Genomic DNA, 25,203 nt, shown 5'->3' with positions numbered 1-25,203 from the left:
ATAAACTGCTTTTGTTACTCCTAGGAAAGAGGTAATAATATTCTGTCAGAAGGTGAAAAAAATGTACATGTTGTTTTCCTTCTCTGGAAAAATTATTTATCATAAGAAGCCAATAAACTATCAAAACTATTAAAGTCAAAGGATAAAAGTTGCTTTAAAGGAGAGCAGTTCATTAAAGCAGCAGAGGTTTTTTTTCGGGTTTCTCTTTTGGAAATGTTTATGATTTTTAAGTTACAATTAACTCTTGCCACTGGGAAAATAATTTAATTACTAAACTCCACTCCACAGAATTATAAAGTTAGAGAATTCTAGTTTCTAAAAAGCTGTAGAACAAAGCTGAAAAAGTTACTCCACATCAATGTACTTGATCTAAGAGAAGGTCAATAAGAAAGGGGATGAAGTTCTTTTTCAGACAATATTTCAGAAAAACAGCAAGGACATACAAACCAATTAAGTTCTCGGATGAGGCCTGAGGGCAGAAGCAGCAGGTGCCTAGGCCCCAGCAGTGCCACCTCATTATGATGACCAGAGTGGTTAAGACAGTGTACACCCTGCAGCCCTCCTCTGTGCTATCAGCAGTGGCCTGCCCACAAATGCACAAACTCGAGCCACTTCTAAGAACCTTTTTCCTGTTAAGTCCAAAGAAGTTGATGTTTCCAGACCTCATTCAGGAGGTTCAGATTAACGATGTTACAAAAATCATCAAACCAAGACGAGAGAATGGGCAGGTTAAAGCTACAGACACTGGCACCAGGAAGAGCTACAAACTATTGAGTAAACTGAAATCAGAGGAAGAGCTCAAGGATAAGAACCAGCTCTTAGAGGCCATCAACAAGCAGTTGCACCAAAAGTTGACTGAAACTCAGGGAGAGCTAAAGGACCTGACCTAAAAGGTGGAGCTGCTGGGGAAGTTTCAGGACAACTGTTTGGCAATTTTGGAGAGCAAGGGCCTCAACCCAGGATAGGTCTTAAAGCTAAAGCTGAAGATGAAAGAAGAAAGGGCCCAGTTCCTGCAACAACAGACCTTATGTAACAGTAAAGTAAATGATTTTACAACAGCGCTTGAGGAAATGGAGCAGCTATTAGAAATGTGATAAAAAGCAGGTGGCCACATGGCTCCCTCTTGGGGATAAACTCTCAGAGGAAGCCCCTTAGGACATCTGCTTCTTGGTCATGATCTTCTAGGACTCACCATTCCCAGAATGAAAACAGTTTCTGCTGTAGGATTAAGGACAGTTTATGCTGGAATGGCAGTTCCTCCTTTAAGCAAGCATTCCCAGTCTTCAGATTGGCCAGCTATCCTGAACCTCACAGTACATAATTGAGGCCTAAGAAGAGAGGGGGCCTGGAAGCTTGGATCAAACTTCTATGCAACAAAGCAGCACAGGATTAGGATCAGGAGACTAAATCAGCCACAGCCAGAGAATCCGAAAGGTCACATTCAGATGTGCAGGAAGAAACAGTGGAGCACAGGTGCTCCACGGGAGATATCACTGGGAGCCCTGCAGTCCCCCCGTAACTTGGAACACATTCCGTCCCATCCTGGTTGGGCTCTATAACCTCACTGTAAATTTATGAACTTGAAGTTACCTGAAATGGCTTAATAAATGGGGTGAAGGTATAGATAGTAATAACACCTATGAAACAATACACCTTGGAGATCTTAATCTTAAAAAAAAAATTAAGTTCTCAATAAATACAGAAAAGCACATGACAAAATCTAATATTCATTCCTGATAAAAACTCTCAGCAAACTAGGAATAGAAGGACATTTCCTCAAACTGATAAAGAACATCTATGAAAACCTACAGCCAGCATATTTAATGATGAAAGACTGTTTCCTCCCTAAGATCAGGAATAAGACAAAGATATCCACGTTACTTCTACTTGACATTGTACTAGAGGTTCTAGCCAATGCAATAAGGCAAGAAAAAGAAATGAAAGGAAATCAGATGGGAAAGAAATAAGTAAAATTGTCTTTATTTGCAAACATGATTGTAGAAAATTCAATGAAGTTTATAAAAAAGCTATTAGAACTAATAAGTGAGATTAGGAAGGTTGCAGGATAAAGGATCAATATACAAATTCAATTTCATGTCTGTATAACAGCAATAAACAATCAGAAATTTACATTTAAAACAATGCCATTTATAATAATCATAAAAATATGAAATAGTGATAAATCTGACAAAAGATGTTAAAGACCTATACAATCAGAACTATAAAGCACTGCTGAGAGATCTAAGTAAATGGAGAGAAGTAACCATGTTCATGAATCAGCAAATACAATACTGTTAAGATGGGAATTTTCTCCAAACTGCTCTATAGAATCAATGCAATTCCAATTAAAATTTGAACAGGATTTTTGGAAAAACTGATAAGCTGATTCTAAAATTTATATGGAAATGCCAAGAACCATGAATAACCAAAACAACTTTCAAAAAGAACACAAGTTGGAGGATTAACACTACCTAATTTTAAGACTTTCATAAAAGGCCACAGTAATCAAGACAATGTAGTATGGGCATCAAGGTAGACAAATAGAGCAATGAAACAGAACAGGGTGCCCAGAAATAAACCCCAAAATATTCAGGAAATGGATTGTGACAAATGTGCCAAGGCCATCTACAGAGGAAGGACAGTCTTTTTAACAAATGGGGCTAGAACAACTGAATATCCATATGCAAAAAAATTTTTATTTGATCCATATATTGTACCATATAACAAAATTAACTGAAGTTGTATCACAGACCCAAGTGTAAAACTTAAAACTATAAAATTATAGAAATATAGGAGAAAACCTTTCTGACCTTGGTTTAGGCAAAGATTTCTTATATGACACTAAATCTTAGTTATGTGATACTAAAAGCAAGATCCATAAAAGAAACATTGACAAATTGGACTTCATCAAAATGAAAAACTTATGCTCTTAAAAAGATACAATTAAGAGTATGAAATGACAAGCCACAGACCGGGAGAAAATATTTGCAAGGCGTATTAAAGTACCTGAATCCAGATATAAAAGGAATGCTCAAAACTCAGTAATGAGAATACAGCTCAATTTAAAAAATGGACAGAAGATCTGAACAAATATTTTATGAGGAAAACAACACAGATGGCAAATAATCTCATGGAAAGATGCTCAACATCATTAGTCAATAGGGAAATGCAAACTAAAACTGCAATGAGATATTACATACCTATTAGAACGCTAAAATTAAAATGACTGGCCATATCAAGTGTTGGTAAAGATGTGGAGCAAATGGAACTCTTATACATGTTGGTGGGATGTAAATGGTAAACTACTTTGGAAAACAGTTTGGCAGTTTCCTAAAAAGTTAAACATATTCCATTCCATTTCTAGGTATTCATCCAAAAGAAATAAAAGCACATGTCCATACAAAGCCTTATATATGAATGTTCATAGCAGTTTTATTTGCAATAGTCCAGGACTGGAAACAATGTAAATGTTCACTAACAGATGAACAGACAAAACAAACTATGGTACATACATACAATGGACACTACTTGGTAATAAAAGGAATGAACTATCAATACAACATCAACATGGATCTCAAGATAATTATGCTAAGTCAAAGAACCAGGCCCCCCCCCAAAAAAGGTTACATCCTGTATGATTCTACTTATATAAAATTCCAGAAAATGTAAACTAATCTCTAGAGGATTAGTGGTTTTGGGGCGGGGGTGTGTGTGTGGGGAAGGTTAGCTAAAGGGGTTGCAAAGGGGCACAAGGAAAATTTGAGGGGTGATGGATATGTGTACTATCTTTTTTTTTGTTTTTTTTTGGAGTACGCGGGCCTCTCACTGTTGTGGCCTCTCCCACTGCGGAGCACAGGCTCCGGACACGCAGGCTCAGCGGCCGTGGCTCATGGGCCCAGCCGCTCCACGGCATGTGGGATCTTCCCGGACCGGGGCACGAACCCGTGTCCTCTGCAACGGCAGGCGGACTCTCAACCACTGCGCCACTAGGGAAGCCCCATGTGTACTATCTTGATTGTAGTAATGGTTTCATGTGGGATACGTATATCAAAACATCCATTTGTATACATTAGATATATGCAGCTTATTGTATGTCAATTTTACCTCAATAAAGTGAAATAAAAAAACCAAAATATAACAAATATGTCAAATCGAGCAACAGAGAAGCAAAGAAATCAATGGAAAAAAAATCAATTTGAAAAGTTTCCAGTGTCTGTACTTCCTGTTTTCATTATAAAGAGAAAGAGAAGGGAATGCAGTATGACATCTGTTCCATGCCCCACAGTACACCCATAACCCTTGCCAGCTGTCTCAAAATACATGCTTTTGGTTGTGAGAGTGGGGATGGATCAACTCAAAACCATCAATTCCCATAAGAAAAACAAGCTACAGCGCAAGCCCTTCTGATAACAAAGATTTAATTTAAAATGCTCATCTTTCTTATGAAGGACAGCATATTATCAGTACATCTTGCTTTATGGAATATACCTTTGCTCCTAAATGGATGAACTTTAAAACTTATGTTCTAATAATAATAACTAACAGTAAATGAGCACTGAGTATGTCGATTAGCATGTGCTATCTCATTTAATTCTTGTGATAACCGTACCATTCTACCATATGGCTTAACAGGGTAAGTAACTGGTCTATGATCACACAGCAATTAAATGGCAGAGCTCAAACCTAGGTATGTCTGATATGAAAGCTCATGCTCTTAACAGCTACACTTAACTGAATGCTCTAGTTGATAGTTTTGTAGAGTGCCTAGTAATTATCTTTATGCTTCTTTTTTGAAAAGCTAGGATTTCATGTATGCACATTACTCAGAGAGTAGGAATAAAAAGTATCAGCAATTCCAACTATATAAAACACGCAAAAACTTGGCCCCAAATGGCCACTGATTAATTCCCTTCTAAAACATGTTTCATAGTAAAGGCTATGAATGTAAATCTAAAAACTCCATAATTTAATTCCCTAAATAAAGTTCTACTTGCTTCTTAATATCCCAGTTCTTATCCATGCAGAAACTGGACTTCTTTCAGTTGTAAGCTTATGTTCATGTGATGTTTATTAAAGATTTAAACTACCTACTCCAATCCTAAAAGCTCTTCCTAAAAACATCTATCAAAATGGGATCCTTTTTTTTGGTCAAAGAATTGTTAGGTCCAGGCTTATGGGTGACAAAGAATGCTTCAACTTTGAGTACATTTAAGTATATTTATGGATCTGTTTTTTTTTTTTTAATGCAAACACACCTGACAAGCTTACTAGTATAGGACAATGCATGTTTTTTGCTAAATTCAATTTTACTTTCCTCATCTCAGACCAGCCTTTGTAATAATCTGCTTCCATAATAAGCACAAGGCCATGACCAAAAGCAGATGTCAGATTCAACCTACAGTGAACTTGTATTTGTATTTTTCTTGAGCCACAGCACCTTCCATAGCTTTTGTTTGTTCTATATTTTTGGCACTGCCACAAGATCCTCAAAATCATTATTATTTTAAGAATATTTTTGGCAAACGTAAATCATTTATTGTTAACACAGACACATATGTAACATTTAGATTTTTTATTTTTAATTCTGGCTGTTTAAAAAACTCACAGTAGTTAAATATTACAGTCTCATACTCTAAATATATTTCTAACTTTGTCCTGTCTACAACATTTTTGTCTGTAAATTTTCTTGCCTGGGGAATTCGCCAATGGCCTTTGGCCAAAACCAACAAAGTTATATCCTAGACGTTAAAAGAGTTATACCTGTTTTATGACTGAGGTATCAGTGGAAAGGAATTCAAGACTCTTTAAGCTAATTCTATGTGAAAGTTATACTTTACCATTTATTATTGCAGAAGCAATTTAAAGAATGCTTTAAAATAAAATGATACTAATACAGGGTAGATTCTACTTAGTCATAGCTAAGTGTAGTCTGCATCACATCTGACACATGCAGATATAATATACCCAATGTGGAAGACTCAAACTATTTAATCTGACTTTTTATTGGCAGTCAATTCTATTTTCCAAATTTTAAAAATTAAGGTTCCCTCATCTTCTTCTAGAGTAGTCAGACCCTGCTGGGAAGCTTTTCCTAGATTTTCTTAGAACTAATGAACCGGGCCTCTCTTGCTGAACTGTGTGGTTCCACCCCAAACTCCCCTGGACAGTTCATGAGCAATGTAATCTGTTTTCACTGTGGAAGGGATTCCCATTGTGTTCTCATTCATGAACATAAAGTGGTCAGGTCAAAGGGAGAGACTTTCATGAAGAAGGCTTTTCTCTGATGTAATCCCTCCTAAAATAGAAAATCACTTTATATCAAGTTCAATTAGGACCAAATACTGTATAAATGGCCTCTGTAACAATTAGACTTCAAATACAGAAGAGGCTGAATATTACATTATTTTCTATTGACTTCTCTGGTTCTATGCCAAACATGTCTAGGCTGCAACAGAAGAGTGAGGAGGCTCACTCTTCTGTAAAATTTTGGGGAGAAAAAGAATTATGGGGGCTCTACAAGGGTGTAGTTGCAATCTGAAACTTTGCAGACATTTTGGAAAATGAATGAAGCTCTTTTACAATTATAACTTTATAGGTAGGATTTACTTACAAATTACAGGAACTTTTATAATACATCCTTATATAAATCTAACCCTTGCCAATGTGACCTACTATTTATTTAACAGCAACAGTGAACCATATGGTTTTGTTCAGAGATGCAAGATTAAAGAATAGATTTTATGTCCAAGAAAAATCTCTTTTAAAGGTAAGGAGAAAAAAGATAAGCTTTTTTTACTTAAACATAAAGGAAAAACCAATCAAAGCTATTTAGGACAAAGACCAAAACCTTTTCAATCAACTAAGCATGAATCAAGAAAGAATACTAAAAGGAAGAAAATTAGTGAGCTGTCATATTAGTCCAAGAAGAGCAAGTGTTTGCTGTTAAGCAAGAGCTATATAGAAAAAATGCAGTGAAATCTTGACATACTACAGAACCAAAAACAAACAAAAAAACCCAAGCCAAAACAAAAACCTACTCCACAAATAAAACAAGATTTCATTTTAACTTTAAGAATCTGGTACGGCAGTTGCTTTTCTCAAAGGACTGAAACAATTTTGACCCCCAGCTGCTACTTATTTTATCTAACAATAGACTATTTAAAGATGTATTACTTCTGGTGAAGCTATTCATTTCACCTAAACTGCCTATAGTTTAAGCCTCAGAAGAGAACTTTGCCACTTATAGGCTGTATGCACAGACTAAATACAACACTTGTGCCTGATTGTGAATGGTATCTTATATCAAAATGCTCTCTTAATTATAGCTCTTGCTTCTCAAGCTGCTCTTTCAACTTGTCAGAAGCTGCCTAAAGTAACTAAAATTGGATTCACGCAGAAAAAAATTTTTTTTAGGAAAACATATGCAACAAGCACCTTAGCATCTGTTAACATTAAAACCAGAAGGCAGTCTGTTTAAGCACACATAAGGCAGGCTGTAAAATTTAATAATTCACAACATTCATTTTGAAATATTATGGCAATCTTTTAAAACAATGGCATATATTTCATCTGTTCAACAACTATTTATTGAGCATCTATATGCTCAATAAAACAAACATAAAGCTCCACAGGTTTGTATCATTTCTAAAGCTAAAAAGCAAAGAGAAAAATAAGGTCATCCTCTAATTTTTCTGTTACAGGCAGCCATTCCCCAACCCCTACCCCAATTATGAGAGGGTTGAGGCCCAGAAGTTTTTGTATAAGTCAACTGCGATATTTACAGGAAACTTCTTCCTGGAGTCCCAGTGTAAACAGGGACAGATCCTCAGGTGAGTCTATTTATTTAACACACGCTGCCAAGCTATTGTAGTTTTCTAAAATCGGATTGCTATTTATAATAATGCTGCTCCTGGAAAATGCTTTCTGAGCTCTAAAAGGACACGAACAATGCACTTTCTAGTTCAGCCTGGGCAGTGGAACTCTTCCAGGTCTAGGCTGATAATTCCTGTGGAGAGGAGAGCCAGAGGTCTCAGATGAGAAGAAGGGAAGGAAGTAGGAAAAACAACAGGCATTAGGAGTGAGGATTAGGAATGAACTCAAACTTTCCTCAATCCTTCTTTTTCTTTTCTCTTGATCGATCAGATAAACATGTGAAAATAAATGGGAGGGTGTCCTGGGTTTAATCAGGTTAGGACTACTGGTAATAGTGGGATGGGGTTATGAGAAATAGAATAGTTTTCAGGGACGTACAGGGAAAGGATGAGAAATCCCCAATAGTGACAAAAGGGGAAGACCGGTGGATGTGGCAGAAATGAGTCACCAAGCAGAGGGAACATTTTTATGTAATATATGTTGGCAGGGGAGTCATTGAAAAGTCAGGCACTGTTGAGGGCACACTAGAGACATCAATTCAAATGATTAGCTACTACTGACTGTTCCTTGGATATGGGGTACATGATATGTACTGAGAAAATATAAATAAAGGGAGAAGAAGAAATGAATCCTACACTGTTGGAGTATTTGTAATGCCATACAAATTATGATGTTACACAGAAATACTAGTTATTAATCATTTCTTTTTAATACAGACAAGGAAGCTTTGTTTCAGACAGACTGAATGACTTTACCAAGGTCACACAGTCATGCTTAGTGGCACGACAGGCAAAGACTCGGGCAATGAACTTTATCATGTGACTAGACATGTGTCAAAGCCATAAACAGATGATCCCCAGGGACACCATGCAAAACAAGACTGAAGTAAGTGGGAAAAGGAAAATAAGTCAGACTCTACCCCCATACCAGAAGGGAACTGCCTCATGCACTCCGGAGAAATACTCCGTATCACACATTACAAAGCTCTAAGGGAAAACAAAAAAGCAATAGTTTTCGGCAGAGACTATGCTTTCTTCAGCATGCCCAAGTCTCATCTTCTTTGGCCATTTCTCCTCACCTATGGGGGTATCATCTTCCTACTACTCACACAGATAGCCTTAAGCTCTTTTCTTCCCCTCTCCAAATCTGATTTCAAGACAGATTGGGAAACGTCCTTACCAAGGTGTAAAAGATTCAAGACCCTTTAAAGGAGTTATGCCCTCTTGATCTTTTTTTTTTTTTATGTAGACTTTTTTAGAGTAGTTTTGGGTTCACAGCAAAATTGAGTGGAAAGTAGAGTTGTCATCTACCACCCCCCAGCCCCGTGTATTTTAACAGATATCAAATACTGAAAAAAAAGCAAGGATTTATAATCTGGGATCTAGGGAATCTATTCACTGTCTTAATGGGGTCCTTGATCTATCAGATATTATATCCTGAATTATGGTATATGTGTGTATATAGATTTTTTAGGAAACAGGTCTCATCAAGTTCTCAAGGGGTTGGCATTCAGAAACAGCTAACGCTACTAAGCTAAAGAATGAAGTTCAAAGTCTAGACATCAGGTAGAGAGACTAAAGGAACTATGTGGAGGCAGAAAGGCTTCATCAGTGTCCCCAAATCATACCATACAGGTGGCTGCTATAGCAAGTATTGATATATATACCCAGGCCTCTCAACTTCAACTGGAGCTATAGAAATATCCTAGTTAACCAATGATATGGCTTTCAAATATATGATGACCACTCTCTCTCTCTCTTTTTTTTTTAAACATACCTTTAAAGCTTCTATAACAAGGTCCCTTGCTTCAAGCTCTCCTTCAAGAATACTGAATAGTGTTAGGAGTTCTGGCTTGCTGAGTTTTTCCAGATTCATCCTGAAAGCCTAAAACAAGGACAATAATCAGACAATCTTCAGAAGACGGAGTTAATTTGATACTATTAAAGAAAAAATAAAGTGAGACAGATGAGAAAAGAGCAACAATTAGAGTAGAAAATACTTTAAGAAAGGAAATGGTTATAATTAAATGGAAAAATAAGAACTTTCTGAGTTAATCATAAACTGAGCAGTAACAGAAAATAAAATTCATTTTAATTATTGATTTCATCACCATTCACAAAGATCAAATTTTCATCATTTTTCCTCCAGGCATATATACAAACATCCTAGAAGGTCTCAGAAAGAATTAATCACTAATTTTGTTCACTAGAAGTTCAGGTAAAATTTTGTTACAATGAATACTATTTCAATGAAAAATTGTTTGACCACGAAAAGATATCCCAGTTTTAGATAACTAAATTCCAAAACTGTATATAAAACATTGTGGGATCCCTTTGAAACTGGCTGAAATGAATTTGAGCAAAGATAATGTTTGGTGGGAGTATGGGAGAAATTTTTCTTTTAAATTGTCTACTTTCACAGAGAACATCTATCACAATATTTATATTTCATATAGTAAAATAAGACTTAAATGCAACCATGTACAAATGTACTTTTAAATGACTGCTTAAAATATATTGTTTAAACATCTTAATTGGCCAGGCTACTATAAACTGAATTTATTTGACTTAACAAGTTCACATTTCTATGAAATCTTGCATCTTTTAAAATATGTTAAATGGCAAATTACATGGCACAAACTCAGTCCTTTCCATAAGATTAATTTCTCACAAACCACACATAGATAGAAGCTAGAAGGCGTACAATCTTGGAAGGATCTTCTGACCATTGTGTATGGTAAGATACATTTCATAACTTCTAAAGTACAGCAAGTACTATTTTCCCTCTCCCACTCTTTACTTCTAAATTGCCACTCTCATACAGTTTTTTTTTTTTTAAAGTGAATCACAACATGACTAGTTCACACACCCTCCAGCAACTCCCAACTCCTATGAGCACATTAAATTTTAGGAGGCACACAAAAGAGGCATTGATTCCTTCCAGAGCTACTGCCTTTAAGCGAATGAGAGCGTGTAGAAAATGCATACTTCACTGTGTTGTTAGATGTTGCTCCAGAACACACTGTACAAATCTTTTGCCACATGGTAAAACATGTTTAATGTAACTTCAGCTCTAACTGCTAACTTTCTAACTGGTGAGGGTCAGCGACTAGTAAGCGATTCTCACATTCTCACTTCAGTATTAGAGAGCCCTCACAACAGTTACTTTAAAAATAAGAGCTAAAAAAAAATTAAAAAAACAACAAATCTAATAAAGCTACACTTAACATAAGATGGTATGCTGGAAAAAACACATGGCTTTGCAGTCAGATAGATGCCAGGTCAACATCTTCCTAGTTGTGTGACTGGGCAAGTTTTCTGATTCTCAGTTTTCTTACCTGTGAAAGTGAAATGATGATCTCTAACTCATAGGACTGTTGTAAAGATTGAGTTAATAAATATAAAACATCTTGCCAAGTTCCTGATAGAAGCTGATCAATGGTTTAATTATTAAGAACTACTATCCTCTCTCACTTTCCAAAAGAATTCCAAGAAAGGCATTACCAACATTGGGGGCAGCCAAGATCAATTACTTCAGAAATAAGTGACTTTGGCTGCTCTTTTGTAGTTGGGAACCACAAATGAAGAAGGATGATAGCATCCTGGAGTGAATAATGATGAGGAATTTAAACTACCATTTGAGTCACACTGGTTTCTTAGATGAAACCCTTCCCCCAATTCCTGATGGTTTCATGTTTTAATCTCTCTCAAGGCGATCATAAGGCAGAGAAAAAATCCTATCATTTTATTCCTTTTTTCACCCCTCCCCTGATATTAAGCAGAATAATGGGCACTTGGTAAAGGCGCTCCATAAATACCAACTGCACTGAGTACATCAACTAGGAATAGAGCTAAAAATGATAGCGTTTACACATATTACTTTTTTTCCTTCAATATCTTTATACTCCTTAAATATTCTCATTTAGAAATCTAAAAACTGTGGCTTAAAGATGCAGTGTGATATAATAAAATATAATAGACCGGGAGTGAAGAGTATAGAATTTTAGTCTCAGCTCTGCTACTAAACAGCTATATGGCTTTGAGAAAAAAAAATTACCTAGTTGCTCTGGCATTGAGTTTCCTCACAGGTAAAATAAAACAGACTAGATAGTCTCTAAAGTCCTTCATGGTTCCATTCTAAGCTTTCATGAGTGAAAATCAAGAATTACTTGTTAGAGAAATCAATTAAATAAAAATTACAGGTAAATATACAAAGAACTAAAACAGATTGTACCTAAATCAGTTTTTGATCTGTTGTGATAAATATACATCCTCATAAAAGAGTGAAATTGAAACAATCTTAAGTCACTTTAATTATAAAACAGTCTAGCCTAGGCAAGAAAAAATTCTATTCTTTGTCAATGGCATAAAGATCAATATTCGTGTTACCTCTACACTTGTAAATAACTTCTGCACACAAATGTTAATATCTGGAACATTTTGCTAATGTATCAACTTATTTAGCTTGGTGTCTACATGAAATAAATATAATACAAATACAACACAGGAGGGAAAAAAAGGGCCATAGCTGTGTAGTTCAAACCCGAGAGGTCTGTTTTCGCATATTCCTATAACCATTCTTTATAAATATTAAAATTTAGTTCTTTGCTGCCCTTTACATTTGAATCTAATTTTAACACACAACACATTGCAGAACTTTTTGTCTGAAATATAAATGAACGATAGTAAAACTGCATTATGTTTTAGTATGGCAGTGATATTCCTGGGGGTGGTATGAGGGTGGGGATGGGGATGGGAGTGATACTGACCTGATAACTGGCAGTCACACTTTAGTCCTCAAGTATAAATTCTTAAGGTTTTCTTCAGTTAAAATTTGGGAAAATTGACAAATATATTTAAAATGTCATCAGCATGGTGGAAAAATGTCCAATGCTGCAAAATAATAAGAAATTTATTGTCTATGTGACCATACTATAAACAATTGGTAAATCCCAAGAATGTCAACTGTCATTATAGCTGATGAAGCCTGACAGCTGTTGGTTGATACAGACAAGAAAGAAGAAAACAGCCACTTCTTCAAGTTGAAGCTGAGTAATATAGCAAAAATATCAGGAATCTGACTTCCCTTTTGCAATCATAATTAGGGAAGGTGAGGTCTTTCAAAATCTTTTCACTGTCATTTCAAGAACTATTTTATGAATGTCACCAGAAGAAACTGACTTTCTCTCCCTGAATTGATAAAAGCCTATTTGCTCGAAACACCATGACTTATGCACCATGCACTCAGATTAAAAAAAATAACATAATTACAACTGAACTTTTCAAACTGCCAAATTCTTGTAAGGAAAATTCTCATCCCCTCATCTCTTGCCAATCAATAAACAAACAAATCAATCTGTCACCACCTCAACTTTGTAGGGCTTATTACTCATCCCAGATTCTACTTTTTCCCATTTATTTTCAAATATTAAATGTTGAATTATATGTAATTTTTGGTTTATGTTTTTCTAATAGTGTATTAGACCCTGCAAACTTAAAAAAAAAGATAGGCCCTAATTTTTATTTGATAAAACATAAATTTTGTCTTGTATTTAAGGTATTTAAAGTACCAAGTCCATTCGACTCCAATTTCTGCCAATATATAAATTATATGGTCTAAGATTTTCAGAAAAAGGCTGTTTCTAACTCCATATTCATTATCAGAAATATGACTGCCAGATTTCTGGCATGTAATATTGTAGTCTATAGACTCATTCTCCACTTATTTTCTAAATGAGCTGTTACTTGTCATTGTCCATTAAGTAACTGTGAAAGACAAGATCGTTTCAACCAGATGCTCAGCTCACTCCTTCCGGCAGAATCTCTCCAAGACCCAACTTTCCTTAGAGTTTAGATGTAGATATTTCTGCCTAAGGAATGCTACAGTCTATAAATTTGAAATAAAAACCACCTGTGGACAAGTTGTCTGTATATATTATCATACACTGTGGTACAGCTAGCTGTAGCTATATTAAGCTTTATAGTTTTCTCAATTAAAAAAATATATAAACGTATATAATAAAAAGTTACACATATTTTAATACCCTGGAAAACTGAGCCTATTTATAGACTAAGTATAAAACTTGTTTTTAAGTTATTAATAAATGATTTCAAACATGAGTTTGCCCAGCTTACAATATGGTCTATTCACATGCTACTTCCCACCAAGTCAGGGCCAACAGCCAGGAGAGCATGAATCTCTCTTTTTTTAAAAAATACATTTATTTATTTATTTATGGCTGCATTGGGTCTTCATTGCTGTGCGGGTTTTCTCTAGTTGCGGCCAGCGGGGGCTACTCTTCGTTGTGATGCGCGGGCTTCTCATCGCGGTGGCTTCTCTTGTGGAGCTCGGGCTCTAGGCGTGCGGGCTTCAGTAGTTGTGGCGTGTGAGCTCAGTAGTTGTGGCTCACGGGATCTGGAGGGCAGGCTCGGTAGCTGTGGCGCACGGGCTTAGTTGCTCCGCGGCATGTGGGATCTTCCCGGACCAGGGCTTGAACCCGTGTCCCACTGCACCACCAGGGAAGTCCATGAATCTCTTCTGTATGAACTTCCATGTGCCAACAGCCACAAGAATTATGGGTATCGAGGACACTGGCTCTGCACCTCCTGAACAACAGTGCTCATTTTGCCACGGAGGTATGCTGCTCTGGCTTGGGCTCTGTTCATTTTATTCTAGCCTTTTCCCTTGACCCAACATCCACTCATTCTGGTTCTGGCTGTGCCTCTTCCTTCTTGAGGAAGTCTCAGCTTTTGCTCTGGAACTCATTCTTTGATAGCAGGCATTGTTGCCTTTTTACCACATGGAGATTGGGTGGCAGAAAAAGAAACACCCCAGTTTCTACAGCTATGTAAAGAGTAAGGCAGGGCAGGGTGGAGTACACGTAGATGTTTGTCTATCTAGTATCTGGGTTTCTGTATGTCTTTATGTGGAACTGAAGGCTTTATTTCTATGTGGTGGGTGATGTGGGACAAGAAAGAGAAAAAACATTTTTAAGGTGAATCTCAGATATTTCTGAACATAGAAGCACCTCAAAAAAACCTACATAAATCTTTTTTTAAAAATCCATTTGGCTAGCACCAAAAAAAAAAAAAAAAAAGAAAGAAAGAAATCAGTTATTTTACCCAGGAGACCACTCTTGCAAAACTGGATAAAAATCACTTCTTTACTATATACTCAGATATCAGATTAAAGAAATTTATACTTGGGCTACAACTGACTAAGATTCAGGCCATTCAGTAAGTTTTTAGTATCAGTGATAAGGTATTAGCACGGATGTAAAGCAAACTTGCTCCAATTATGTAAAGACTCTTTCCAGTACATATAAACAAAACCAAAATTTGGGAGGCCAGTTAATTCTAAAAATTCAAAGAGTCAACACTGACATACAAAGTGGCTGTTTTGACAGCTTTCCATTAGATAATGTACTTCCTTAAAAATCCAGTATATATGAAATTTAAACAAATAAACATGTCACATTTATAAATACCAAATCTAAAATGGACAAAAGTGCACAGCTATTTTTAAAAAAATGTATCCAAAGCAACCTCCTATCTGAGGGCGGAAGGTGTTGACACATTACCTTGACTATCTCAAGATTTAAGCCTTCCCACCCTCTGGCACTTTTGGTTTTTCATAAAGGTTATTTATGCGTTTGGGGGTAAGAGAATGACAACATTCCAAATTGTACCTCTCATTCCACTTTTGGCATTTTAGGATTAGGTTAGTAAAGAAAAACATGTCAAAATATTATCAGAAAATAAATTTTCTGATCACGAAAGCAGATCTTTTGTACGTTTACTAAAGAGAGCTGTTTCTGCTATTATTATTTACAGATTCTAAAACCAAGACAGAAAAACAAACCTTTTTACTGAATTCTACAATACTATGCAATAAAAGCTTTACTACAAATGTCAAATCAATCTTCTTTCAGTTGAAGGTAAAAGATATTATCTGAGTATTTGTATTCTTATGTGTCTATGTGTTACAATGTGTTATGGGCTAAATTGTGTCCTCTAACCCCAAAATTATACATTGAAGTCCTAATCCCCAGTACCCCCAAAATGTGACTGTATTTGAAGACAGGGTCTTTAAAGAGGTAATTAAGTGAAAAATGAGGTCATGGGGGATTTCCCTGGTGGCGCAGTGGTTAAGAATCCACCTGCCAATGCAAGGGACACGGGACGAGTCCTGGTCTGGGAAGATCCCACATGCCGCGGAGCAACTAAGCCCGTGCGCCACAACTACTGAGCCTGTGCTCTAGAGCCTGCGAGCCACAACTACTGAAGCCCAACACCTAGAGCCTGTGCTTCACAACACGAGAAGCCACCACAATGAGAAGCCCGCGCACCGCAACAAAGAGTAGTCCCCACTTGCTGCAACTAGAGAAAGCCCGCGTGCAGCAATGAAGACCCAATGCAGCCACAAATAAATAAATTAATTAATTTTTAAAAAATGAGGTCATGGGATTCCCTGGTGGTCCAGTGGTTAAGACTCTGCGCTTCCACTGTGGGGGGGCATGGGTTCGATCCCTGGCCAGGGAACTAAGATTCTGCATGTTGTGTGGTGCAGCCAAAAAAAGAAAAAAAAAAAAAAAGAGGTCATTAGGGTAGTCCCTAATCTAATATGCCTGGTGTCCTTATAAGAAGAGGAAGTTGGACAAAAACGCGGGACAGGGAGAGACCATGTGAAGACACAGGGAGAAGATGGTCATTTAACAAGCCAAAGAGAGAGGCCTCAGAAGAAACCAATGCTGCTGACACATTGATTTCTGACTTCTAGCCTCCAGGATTGTGAGAAAATAAATTTCTGTTGTTTAAGCCACCCAGTCTGTGGTACTTGTTATGGCAGCTCTAGCAAACTAATACAACATGCTAACCGTTCACTACTTTTAAAGACTATTACAGCAACTAGATCAAAGCCTTCCCCTTACCATGAGAGTGCCTGAACAAAGAATGCCCTGCTTTGTCTTATCAGTCTGCTTTTTCCAGCAACACTATGTATAGGATTATATAAAACAGAATGGTTTTGAAACAGTTTTGGAGATTGTAAATTTCAGGATCCTGAAATATAACATGAATAATGCACTTACAAAGAAATTACAACAGTGCTAAAGGATTGAGGTGCTTGTTTATCCAATACTGTCAATATGGATTTTGAAGGAGGCCTCAAGAAACCAGTTCTGTAATAAAGCTGATTATTCTTTAAGATCAATACTTAAAATGCTTTCAGTACTCTACTCAAAGCTGATTCTAGGATACCAGATATTCTAGATTTATACTTAGTACAGAAATTAGTAATATAATTGAGCTTACCAATGTTAATCACCACTTCCTCAGAGTTTTACTTTTATTTGATTATTTTTTTCCTCAGAGTTTTCTAGAGTAGTTTTCTAAGAAGAATTCAAGCCTTAATAGCAATAATAAAAAAGATACATACTTTTTGAGCTAAACATAAACATGTTCCAGGCAGTGTTCTAAGTACTTGACATGTATTAATTCCGTCCTTACAACCTTAGGTGATAGATGCTATAACCATTATCAACAAGTTCATCATCATCATCATCCCCATTTTATGCAGATGGGAAAACTGAGGTACAAAGGCTAAATAACTTAAAGTCTCACATCTAGTATGTGGCAGAAATAGAATTTGAACCTAAGTAATTTGATTCCAGAGGCTTCCTTAGAAACCACTGCTACTTGGTAACCACTGTTCCCATCAGATTTTCTCATTTTATCAGCTAAAATGTGATTCACAGAGCTGGAAGGGACCTCAGAAATAATCTAATTTAGCACTCTCATTTTACAGATGAAAACTGAGGCCAGAGTTGTTAAGTGAATTACTGAAGATTATAGTTAAATAGTAAAATTATTAAGATCCAGTCTAATCCACTTTCTGGGACACCATGATGGATATCAGGGTTTTGTTTTGGTTAGCTCTGTTTTAAGCCTCATACATCTCTAGTGTATCTGTGTGTATGTGTGTATGTCCGTCTCTCTTACTACGTGTGTACATCTGTTTCTATCATTGTCTCTTCTACATGTTGCCAACAACATTTATATACATCCTGAAGAAAGGGAGGAGGTGGCCTCATGCCCATAAACAAGCATTCAAACATCTCTCCCCCAAAATGAGGACATCTGGCACAACGCTATTAAAAACAGGTCTGTCTACCTAGATATCCGTTTACACCTTTTCAAGTATTCTCATCTGAGACAAGACCAAACCAGAAGAGCTACATTAGTTAAGCTACTGGAATGTACGTTAATGAAAATGAAGAATAGTTTTTACATTAACACATTTTTTCATTAAAATTAAAAATATGTCTTCTAATATCAGAAAATTACCAGCAGTATTTACCATTTCAGGTATATGTGTCAGTGGCTTTATTTATTTCAATGAAATTATAACATGATTTCATTGAAATACGTATATCTGTCTATATCATCTATCTGTTCATCATTCCCCTAAATTTCTGCTTTTCTGAAATAATGTCACCATGATTTGTAAAATACCACAATGAGGGAACAATAATATGTAGATTGATTTTATTTCCAGTAAAATGATTCATGGGCCTCAATTCTACAGGCAGCCTGGAATACAAGAACCCTTCAAATATTCAACCTTAATGTTGGATGAAGTCGTTGACTCCATCAGGATTTCAAACCAGGAAGAAACAGAGCATATGGTGTGGAGGATGAACTGTAATACAGTCAAGGTATCTGTGTTTTAGCTATGCCCATAACCTGACTCTCCCTGAACTGTAAAAAAATTTCACAAAAACCTGTAACAGAATATCGTAACTGATGATGTTGTTTTGCCTTTTAACTTCTGTCTTCTAAATCAGACCACTGATTTTTTAAAAAGTTTAACAATTTGATATCAGTTGAAAATGACCAACAGACCTAGCAATTGTTTTTGCTCCAAGGTTTTTTGGGGACAGTAACTCTTCTGGGAGGCAGTGTGTTGCAGTGGAAAGTGCTTGGACTTTGGAGCCCTACAGACCTAAGTTTGCATCCTGGCTCTACCACTTCATACTTCCTTGATCCACGTAACCTTTGAGCTTTCAGTTCTTCATCTATAAAATGCGGATGACAATACATACTCTAACAGGATACTGAATGGTTTAAATGAGTTAGTGACTGGTCAGTTCTCTCATTTCTCATCCCTGGAGAGCATATATTTGGTTTCATCTATAAGGATAATGAAGTTTTCCTTTTTCCAATGAGTTCTCACTTTCTACCACTCATGTGTCTAATTTAGAAATCAAAACAAGTTTACTGCTTCTAACCTGGTAGGTTGATCTGCTCCAAGAAGGAGATGGCCTGGCCAGTTCCTGGGAAAGGCAGCTTAGGAACACACACAACACTTATTCAGACCAATGGTTATCTGCACACTACTTGGGAAAGAAAAAGGACAATCTTCTGCCTAGAGTGGCTTTTTGTGACTTTAGGATATAAGTGAAAAGATTGCTTTTGCTTCCACTGAATTTCTACAGCTTTTAATCAAGTTACAATTTTAACTCATAATACTGATAAACGCGTTTTCTAAAAATATCACAGCTATTTTGAAATCATATTAAATGCATAATGGATATGTATCTTATTCATAACCCAAGAGCAGTTATCACATTCTATTACATCAGTTCATCTCTCTACATAGCTGTCTTTTGTCTCATAAGATTCTGCTCTTCTAGACAAATACTCTGTCTTATTCAGCTTGATAAACTTAGCACCCAGCAGTCTCTGGTTCAAAGGGGTAATCAAAACATGCTGGCCGGAAAGAAATGTACAGTGCAGTACCTTGAATTACAGTGTACAAAACTGGACTTTATCTTCTGGGAAATAAGAAGCCACTCAACATTTTTAACTAGGTGAATCTCACAATAAAAATAGAGTTTCAGGAAGGTTAAAGCTTGACATACAGAGTTGATTTGACTGAAGAGAAACTGGAAGCAGAAAAAGCAGTTGGGAGAAAACTTTAACAGTACAGGTATGAGGTTAAAGTGTGTGAACTAGGATGGTGGCAGTAAGAATAGGAAAAAAAAAAAAAGACCGATGCAAGAGACTTTATAAAGAATGTATAGTAACTTGGTACTGGTTTTTTTAAGGAGGTTAAGAGGGGAAATAATCCCAGATCAGCTGAGGTTTCTAAGGCTGGGTGACTATAATGATGATGCCATTAACAGAAACAGGGATGTTAGAAAAGGAACGGGTTTTGGGGGGGTAATAATGACTGTGATGCGAGACATGCTGAATGAGAAGTAACTAGACCCCCAAGAAGAACGTGTTCAGACTCAGTGAGTGTGGTGAAGGCTAAAGGTTTAGAAGCAGAGAAGTCTTTAGGGGTGGAGCCTTTTCCGAAAATTTCTTCCGTGTCTTGAATTTAAGAACAAGAGGCAATAAGAAGAAGCTGATACATAGGACTAGACCAGATCTTGTTTGTACCGTCAAATATTAAACCAGTTAAGAACCAGATTGTTTCTGTTCTCACTCCTGTTCGACCCACTACAACAGAAAGGACTACTTAGCAGACACCAAGGAATGGGGAACACCTTCCTTCAAAAACCCCCAAACTTAGTGCTCCTTTTTTCTACAACTTACCCATCAGTTCATTCTCCTCTCTGTTATAATTTATAGATCTTATTTCTCATTAAAACAACTCATCCCTGCTTGCTTCTCCCTCTGCACTCCTTCCTCCCTGGCTCACCTTTCTAGGCGAGCAGACCCAGAGAACACTGCAGCCTCTCCTTCCCCACCAGCTCTGTACAAAGGATCCATGCAGATGCTCCCAAGGCTCAGGGTCAGGAATCTTTTTTGTCTGCAAACCCCGTCGTCCTGTGCTCTCCTATTTTCCTTCCTAGCTTCTATTTGAACTCAGTAACAGTTAAGGATTATATTCTTTAAACTCAGTAACAATTAAGGATTACATTCTTTGTGGCTCCAAAAGGCAGAAACGATTCATTTAGCAGCAAAGCACACATTTAGAGTGGAAGCTCTGGTTTTGGACCTGAAATACAGAGTTTGGAAATAGTCGGCAGGGAGAAACCATATTACTACATTCTTTACTTCGATGCCTGCTTGTAGTCCTGTTTTCCTCAGCCCACAAACCCCTGTCCTCCACTCCCCCACCTCCACTCTTAACTTCCCTATCCATAGTTTCTTCTCACCCATTTGAGTTGTTCTTATGCTTGCTCCTTACTTTGGGGGTAGTAGAAGAGTTGTTCAAAAGGCAAAAATCACTGTCAATCAAAATTACCATTGAAAATCCCTTAAATCTCACAGAAGGTACAACCCTGCACCATAATCACGGTATCCACGAAACCATTTATATGACACTGAGGGTGAAGGTACTTAAAGCACTGTGGAGTGAAACAACTGACAATTCAGAGAGAAGACATCAGATGGTTGAATCCCTTGCCTTTCCTTTTCCAGGGCCAAAGAGTTTAAGGAAGATAAGGTACATGACAAAATTATGAAACACACACAACCATAAGACACATGGGCTGCCCTAAAAACTCTTCTGTCGGATGTCTGAGATCATGACATATACAAGCTTTGTTTCCCTCTAATTAGGAAGCTTAGCTATATATTCAAATATTTAAAACAAAACCAACCAATACGTAAACTCAGACACTAATTCTTCACATTTGTTTAAATGCTAAAGGAGTAAAAGAATATTTAAGATTAAATTCTTTAACTCACATGCAAAGTGCTAATAATAATGGCAATAATACCTACCAATTACTGAGTGCTTCCTATATGTCATGTTCATGTAATCTTTTAAAAAAAATCTCTGAAAGTCATTTTTAAGTCACAGCTGAGGAAACTGAGATATGGTGAAGATAAAAAACTGCCATTTCCCTGGGTCATACAGCAAAAGAGCAGGGATTTGAACTCAGGTCTGCCTTTAAAGTCTGTGCTGTAAATCAGCACACTTTAGAGCCTCACCATAAATAAGCCACGTTCTCACTGAAATGCTTTGAACTAAAACTACGAAGATTTGATTTTTAGTTATTATCAGCAAACATCCAGGAAATAAGAAAAAATGGCCTTTAGTAACAGGCTGACAAGCTATTCCTGGGGTCAACCACGACAGACTGGACAAACTTCCTCTAGAAATAAATCTCTGCTTCTTGTATCATGCCACTAAACACCAATTCAGTGCCCTAAAAATCCTTGTATCAGATGTCTGAGATCATGACATATACAAGCTTTGTTTTCCCCTACTTAGGCATCTTAGCTATATATTGAAATATTTAAAATAAAACCAACCAATAACTAAAATCAGACACTAATTCTTCACCTTTGTTTAAATGCTATAGAGGAAGAATATTTAATATTAAATTCTCTATGGACTGTTTATACTAACAAGATGTGCCACATCTTATCAGTAAATTATCTTTCTAGTCTACCCGAAGGGGTCAGCTTCAAACTAAGTTCAACAAACGCTCATGAAGTCAAACTATATACTAGGCATTGTGAAAGGTACAAAGATGGAACATACTAATATCTCTCTCAAAGAATTTATAATTTAATGAGGCAGATTACAAATATACCTTAAAAAAATCTCTGCATACAAATGTTTTTCTTCATCTGACATAACCAAACAGGTGTTGAAAAAGTTAAAGGAAAGATTTCCAAGACCCAAATGTGTATCAAACAGATCCTGCTTATTGTGCCAAGTAATCAAAGAGCATTATTTGCTTTTTCCTCTCTGCTCATTAAGGCCCTGGCAATCACCACAACTTTGGTTTCCTTAGTCTCTTACCTCAGTTTATTTTCTGTTCTCTGCTCATGTAATAAGATATATCTTTTTGGGAATTCCTGTTCTGCTTTTAGTTCTTTTCTGCTGCTATTGCTAGGGGCCCTTATCCACCTATCGCAGTACACTTTGTGTTTGCTGGAGAGACCCTCCACAGTTTCTTCTTTGTGCCTTTTTATCGGAGATCTGGAAACAATCACTGAGCAGATCTGTGAGCACTGAGACTGGCTCTGAAAACTTCAAACCTAACTATTCAAAATTAATTACCTTCAGAAAGTCTACCTTCAGAGACTCTAATCAGGAAGGTAAAAGACAGCTGTTATAATTGCCCCCATGATTCCAACTCCTTGCATCCCATGGTTATTATCTTTGGCTATAAATAGCAGTAGTAAGACTTCAGACCGAAAGCAAAAGAAACAATGCTAAAAAAAATATGGCAAATTTAATATATGAAAGTGCTAGCAATAGATGATTACTAGGGATTCAATGGCATTAACATTACGCCAAAAGCATCAATATTTCGCACCTGCTGAAATGAAGGCCTTTTTAGCACACTATAGGGACACTCTCTGGTAGTCACATGTGTGTGAATAGCTGGAGTTTACCTTGCTTTTATTTATCCTTATCGCTGAGATTTAAAATGTGCTTTTAATTTTCATCCCCTGAATTTTGGTAGATGATAGTGGTCTTGTAAAACCGATCAACAACATTTTATATATATATATATATATATATATATACATATATATATATATATATATATATCAGTTTCACCTGGAGGGAAAAACCCACCATAAAATAGGGGCTAGAGAGTAACCAAACGCCACCGGACCAGATTAATCATAAACCTAGACCACTGAACCTGAATTTTCTTCAAACACTTCCTGCCTTTTGTTTCAACAGAACTATACCTTCCAGGTTAACTGCAGTCTCCCTGAGCAACAGACCAGCCTACCCGAGACTAGGAGATACTCATTCCTAATCTAAAGCTCTTTATTTACTTATCTGTACTGTTTCACTTGAAAGCAGGCTGTTATTCACTGACAGTCCAACAATATACAGTGCATTCCTACCCACACAAGACCAACTCTGTAGATATCCAACACGCCCACCTCACTATGAAATACCAAAGGGTGGTTTTTCATCCAGTTTTCAGGGAAGAAACAGGGTGGAAAGCAAAAATGAAACGCAACTCAAACCTAAAAAAACCCTTAGAGGTTGGGTTCTCCCTCAAGGAATAAAGGTACAAAGGGGGGCGGGGAAGGTTACTATTTCTCCTTCCTCCAGAGACTAAAAAGATCCCGAAGCAGGTGAGCCCTCGATGCCCCACAGGAGAAAAGAGGATCCTAGGGGCTTCAGGCGGAAGGCTGAGGATCAGAGAATGGGGGATGGGAAGCACCCAAGTCGGGGAAGGCCGTTTCGTCCGTGGAGCTGGCAGTCTAGGTCGGGTCTCTGATTTTTGCATCGCCCCATCTCTCTTTTTTTCTTTTTTGAAAACACTGATTTTTATCTTACGGATGAAACTAGCTCTGGTCCCACCCTAGCGAGCAGGACAGGTGTAGGAAGGGATGTCTGGCTTCCCGGGGGCGGCCAGACAAATGGGGGTGGGGACAGCAGTCTACAGAATGGGAACCCGTACGCCTTCTCCCAAGGTTGAGGGGCTGGGCGAGGGGGCCCTTTAAACGGAGGGTGTCAGGAGGGCAGCCCCTTCTGGGGAGCTGGGGTTGACGGGGGGCAATAAGTGGCTGCGAGCACCCTCGAAGGTTGAGGAGCCGCCTCCTCAGGGAATACCGGGAGGTAGAGGAGACGGCTCCGCCCCCTCAGGGGATGGGCGCGAGCGGCAGTTGGGACGGCGGCGGGAGGACACCGGTGGTCCTACCCCTGCTTTTCTCTCGAGAACCCGGCCTCCCAGCCGCCGCCAAGCCCGGGCGCCAGCGGCTCCTACCTTTTCCCAGCGCTCGGGGCTCCGCTCCCTGCCGCCTCCGCCACCCGCTCCATCCACAGCCCCCCGAGGCCCCGCCCCTCGACCGCCGGGCGAGGGCCCTGGCATTCGGCAGGGCCAATCCCCTTCTCGCCTCTCCATCCCCGACACCAATCCGCTCCGGCTGGAGGAGGGGCTTCTCCAATGTCTTTTAGGCTCCTCCCGGGGCCCCAAGATCCCTTTTGTTTGGGGAGAGCCTAGCTGGGATTGAGCTCGCGTCACTTCCGGGAGGAAGCGTAGTCCTCCGGCCCGGGCTAGGGGGTGGGCTTACGACCCTCACTGCCAGGCTTCTGCAACTTTCCACCTTCTAAGCTATTTCTGGACCGGACGGTGGCGAGTGCTTCGTGTTTACCCTCATGGTACGGGCAGCTTAGGAACGGCGGGTTTCGGGTGCCCTGATTGATCAGGCACATTAACGTTTCATTTCATCCAAAATGTTAATAAATGAAGTGCGCTTTGGGTCTGCTTTAGAAAACCGGTTGTTGAAAACCTGGTAACGTGGCTTGTCTTCTCTCTTTTTTTTCCAGTACGAAGCCTGTGCTAGAAACAAGGGCGCAAAGATAAAAAACCCGGAGACGCCCCCCCTTCTC

At 38.0% G+C, this 25,203-nt stretch overlaps 1 protein-coding gene and 1 pseudogene across 2 annotated transcripts in view; one reads left to right on the top strand and one right to left on the bottom strand.

The window, feature by feature from the left end:
• CTTNBP2NL (CTTNBP2 N-terminal like) overlaps positions 1 to 24,604 on the bottom strand; it is a 66,574-nt gene extending 41,970 nt beyond the window's left edge. Inside the window, exons 1-2 of one of the 2 annotated variants that reach the window (XM_067727262.1) lie at positions 24,578 to 24,604; positions 9,649 to 9,756 (exon numbers count right to left, since the gene is read on the bottom strand). In XM_067727262.1, coding sequence (XP_067583363.1) covers positions 9,649 to 9,747 — 99 coding nt within the window. In that variant the 5' untranslated portion in view covers positions 9,748 to 9,756; positions 24,578 to 24,604. Of the gene's footprint in view, positions 1 to 9,648; positions 9,757 to 12,640; positions 12,672 to 24,577 lie in introns of those variants that run through there. The other variant, XM_067727263.1, reaches the window with a different exon arrangement.
• Positions 507 to 5,158, top strand: LOC137219154 (small kinetochore-associated protein pseudogene; annotated as a pseudogene).
• Positions 24,605 to 25,203: the final 599 nt, after the last annotated feature.

This window comes from Pseudorca crassidens, chromosome 2 (genome assembly GCF_039906515.1).
Source record: "Pseudorca crassidens isolate mPseCra1 chromosome 2, mPseCra1.hap1, whole genome shotgun sequence".
NCBI lineage: Eukaryota > Metazoa > Chordata > Mammalia > Artiodactyla > Delphinidae > Pseudorca > Pseudorca crassidens.
This window is presented reverse-complemented; position numbering and strand designations above follow the sequence as displayed.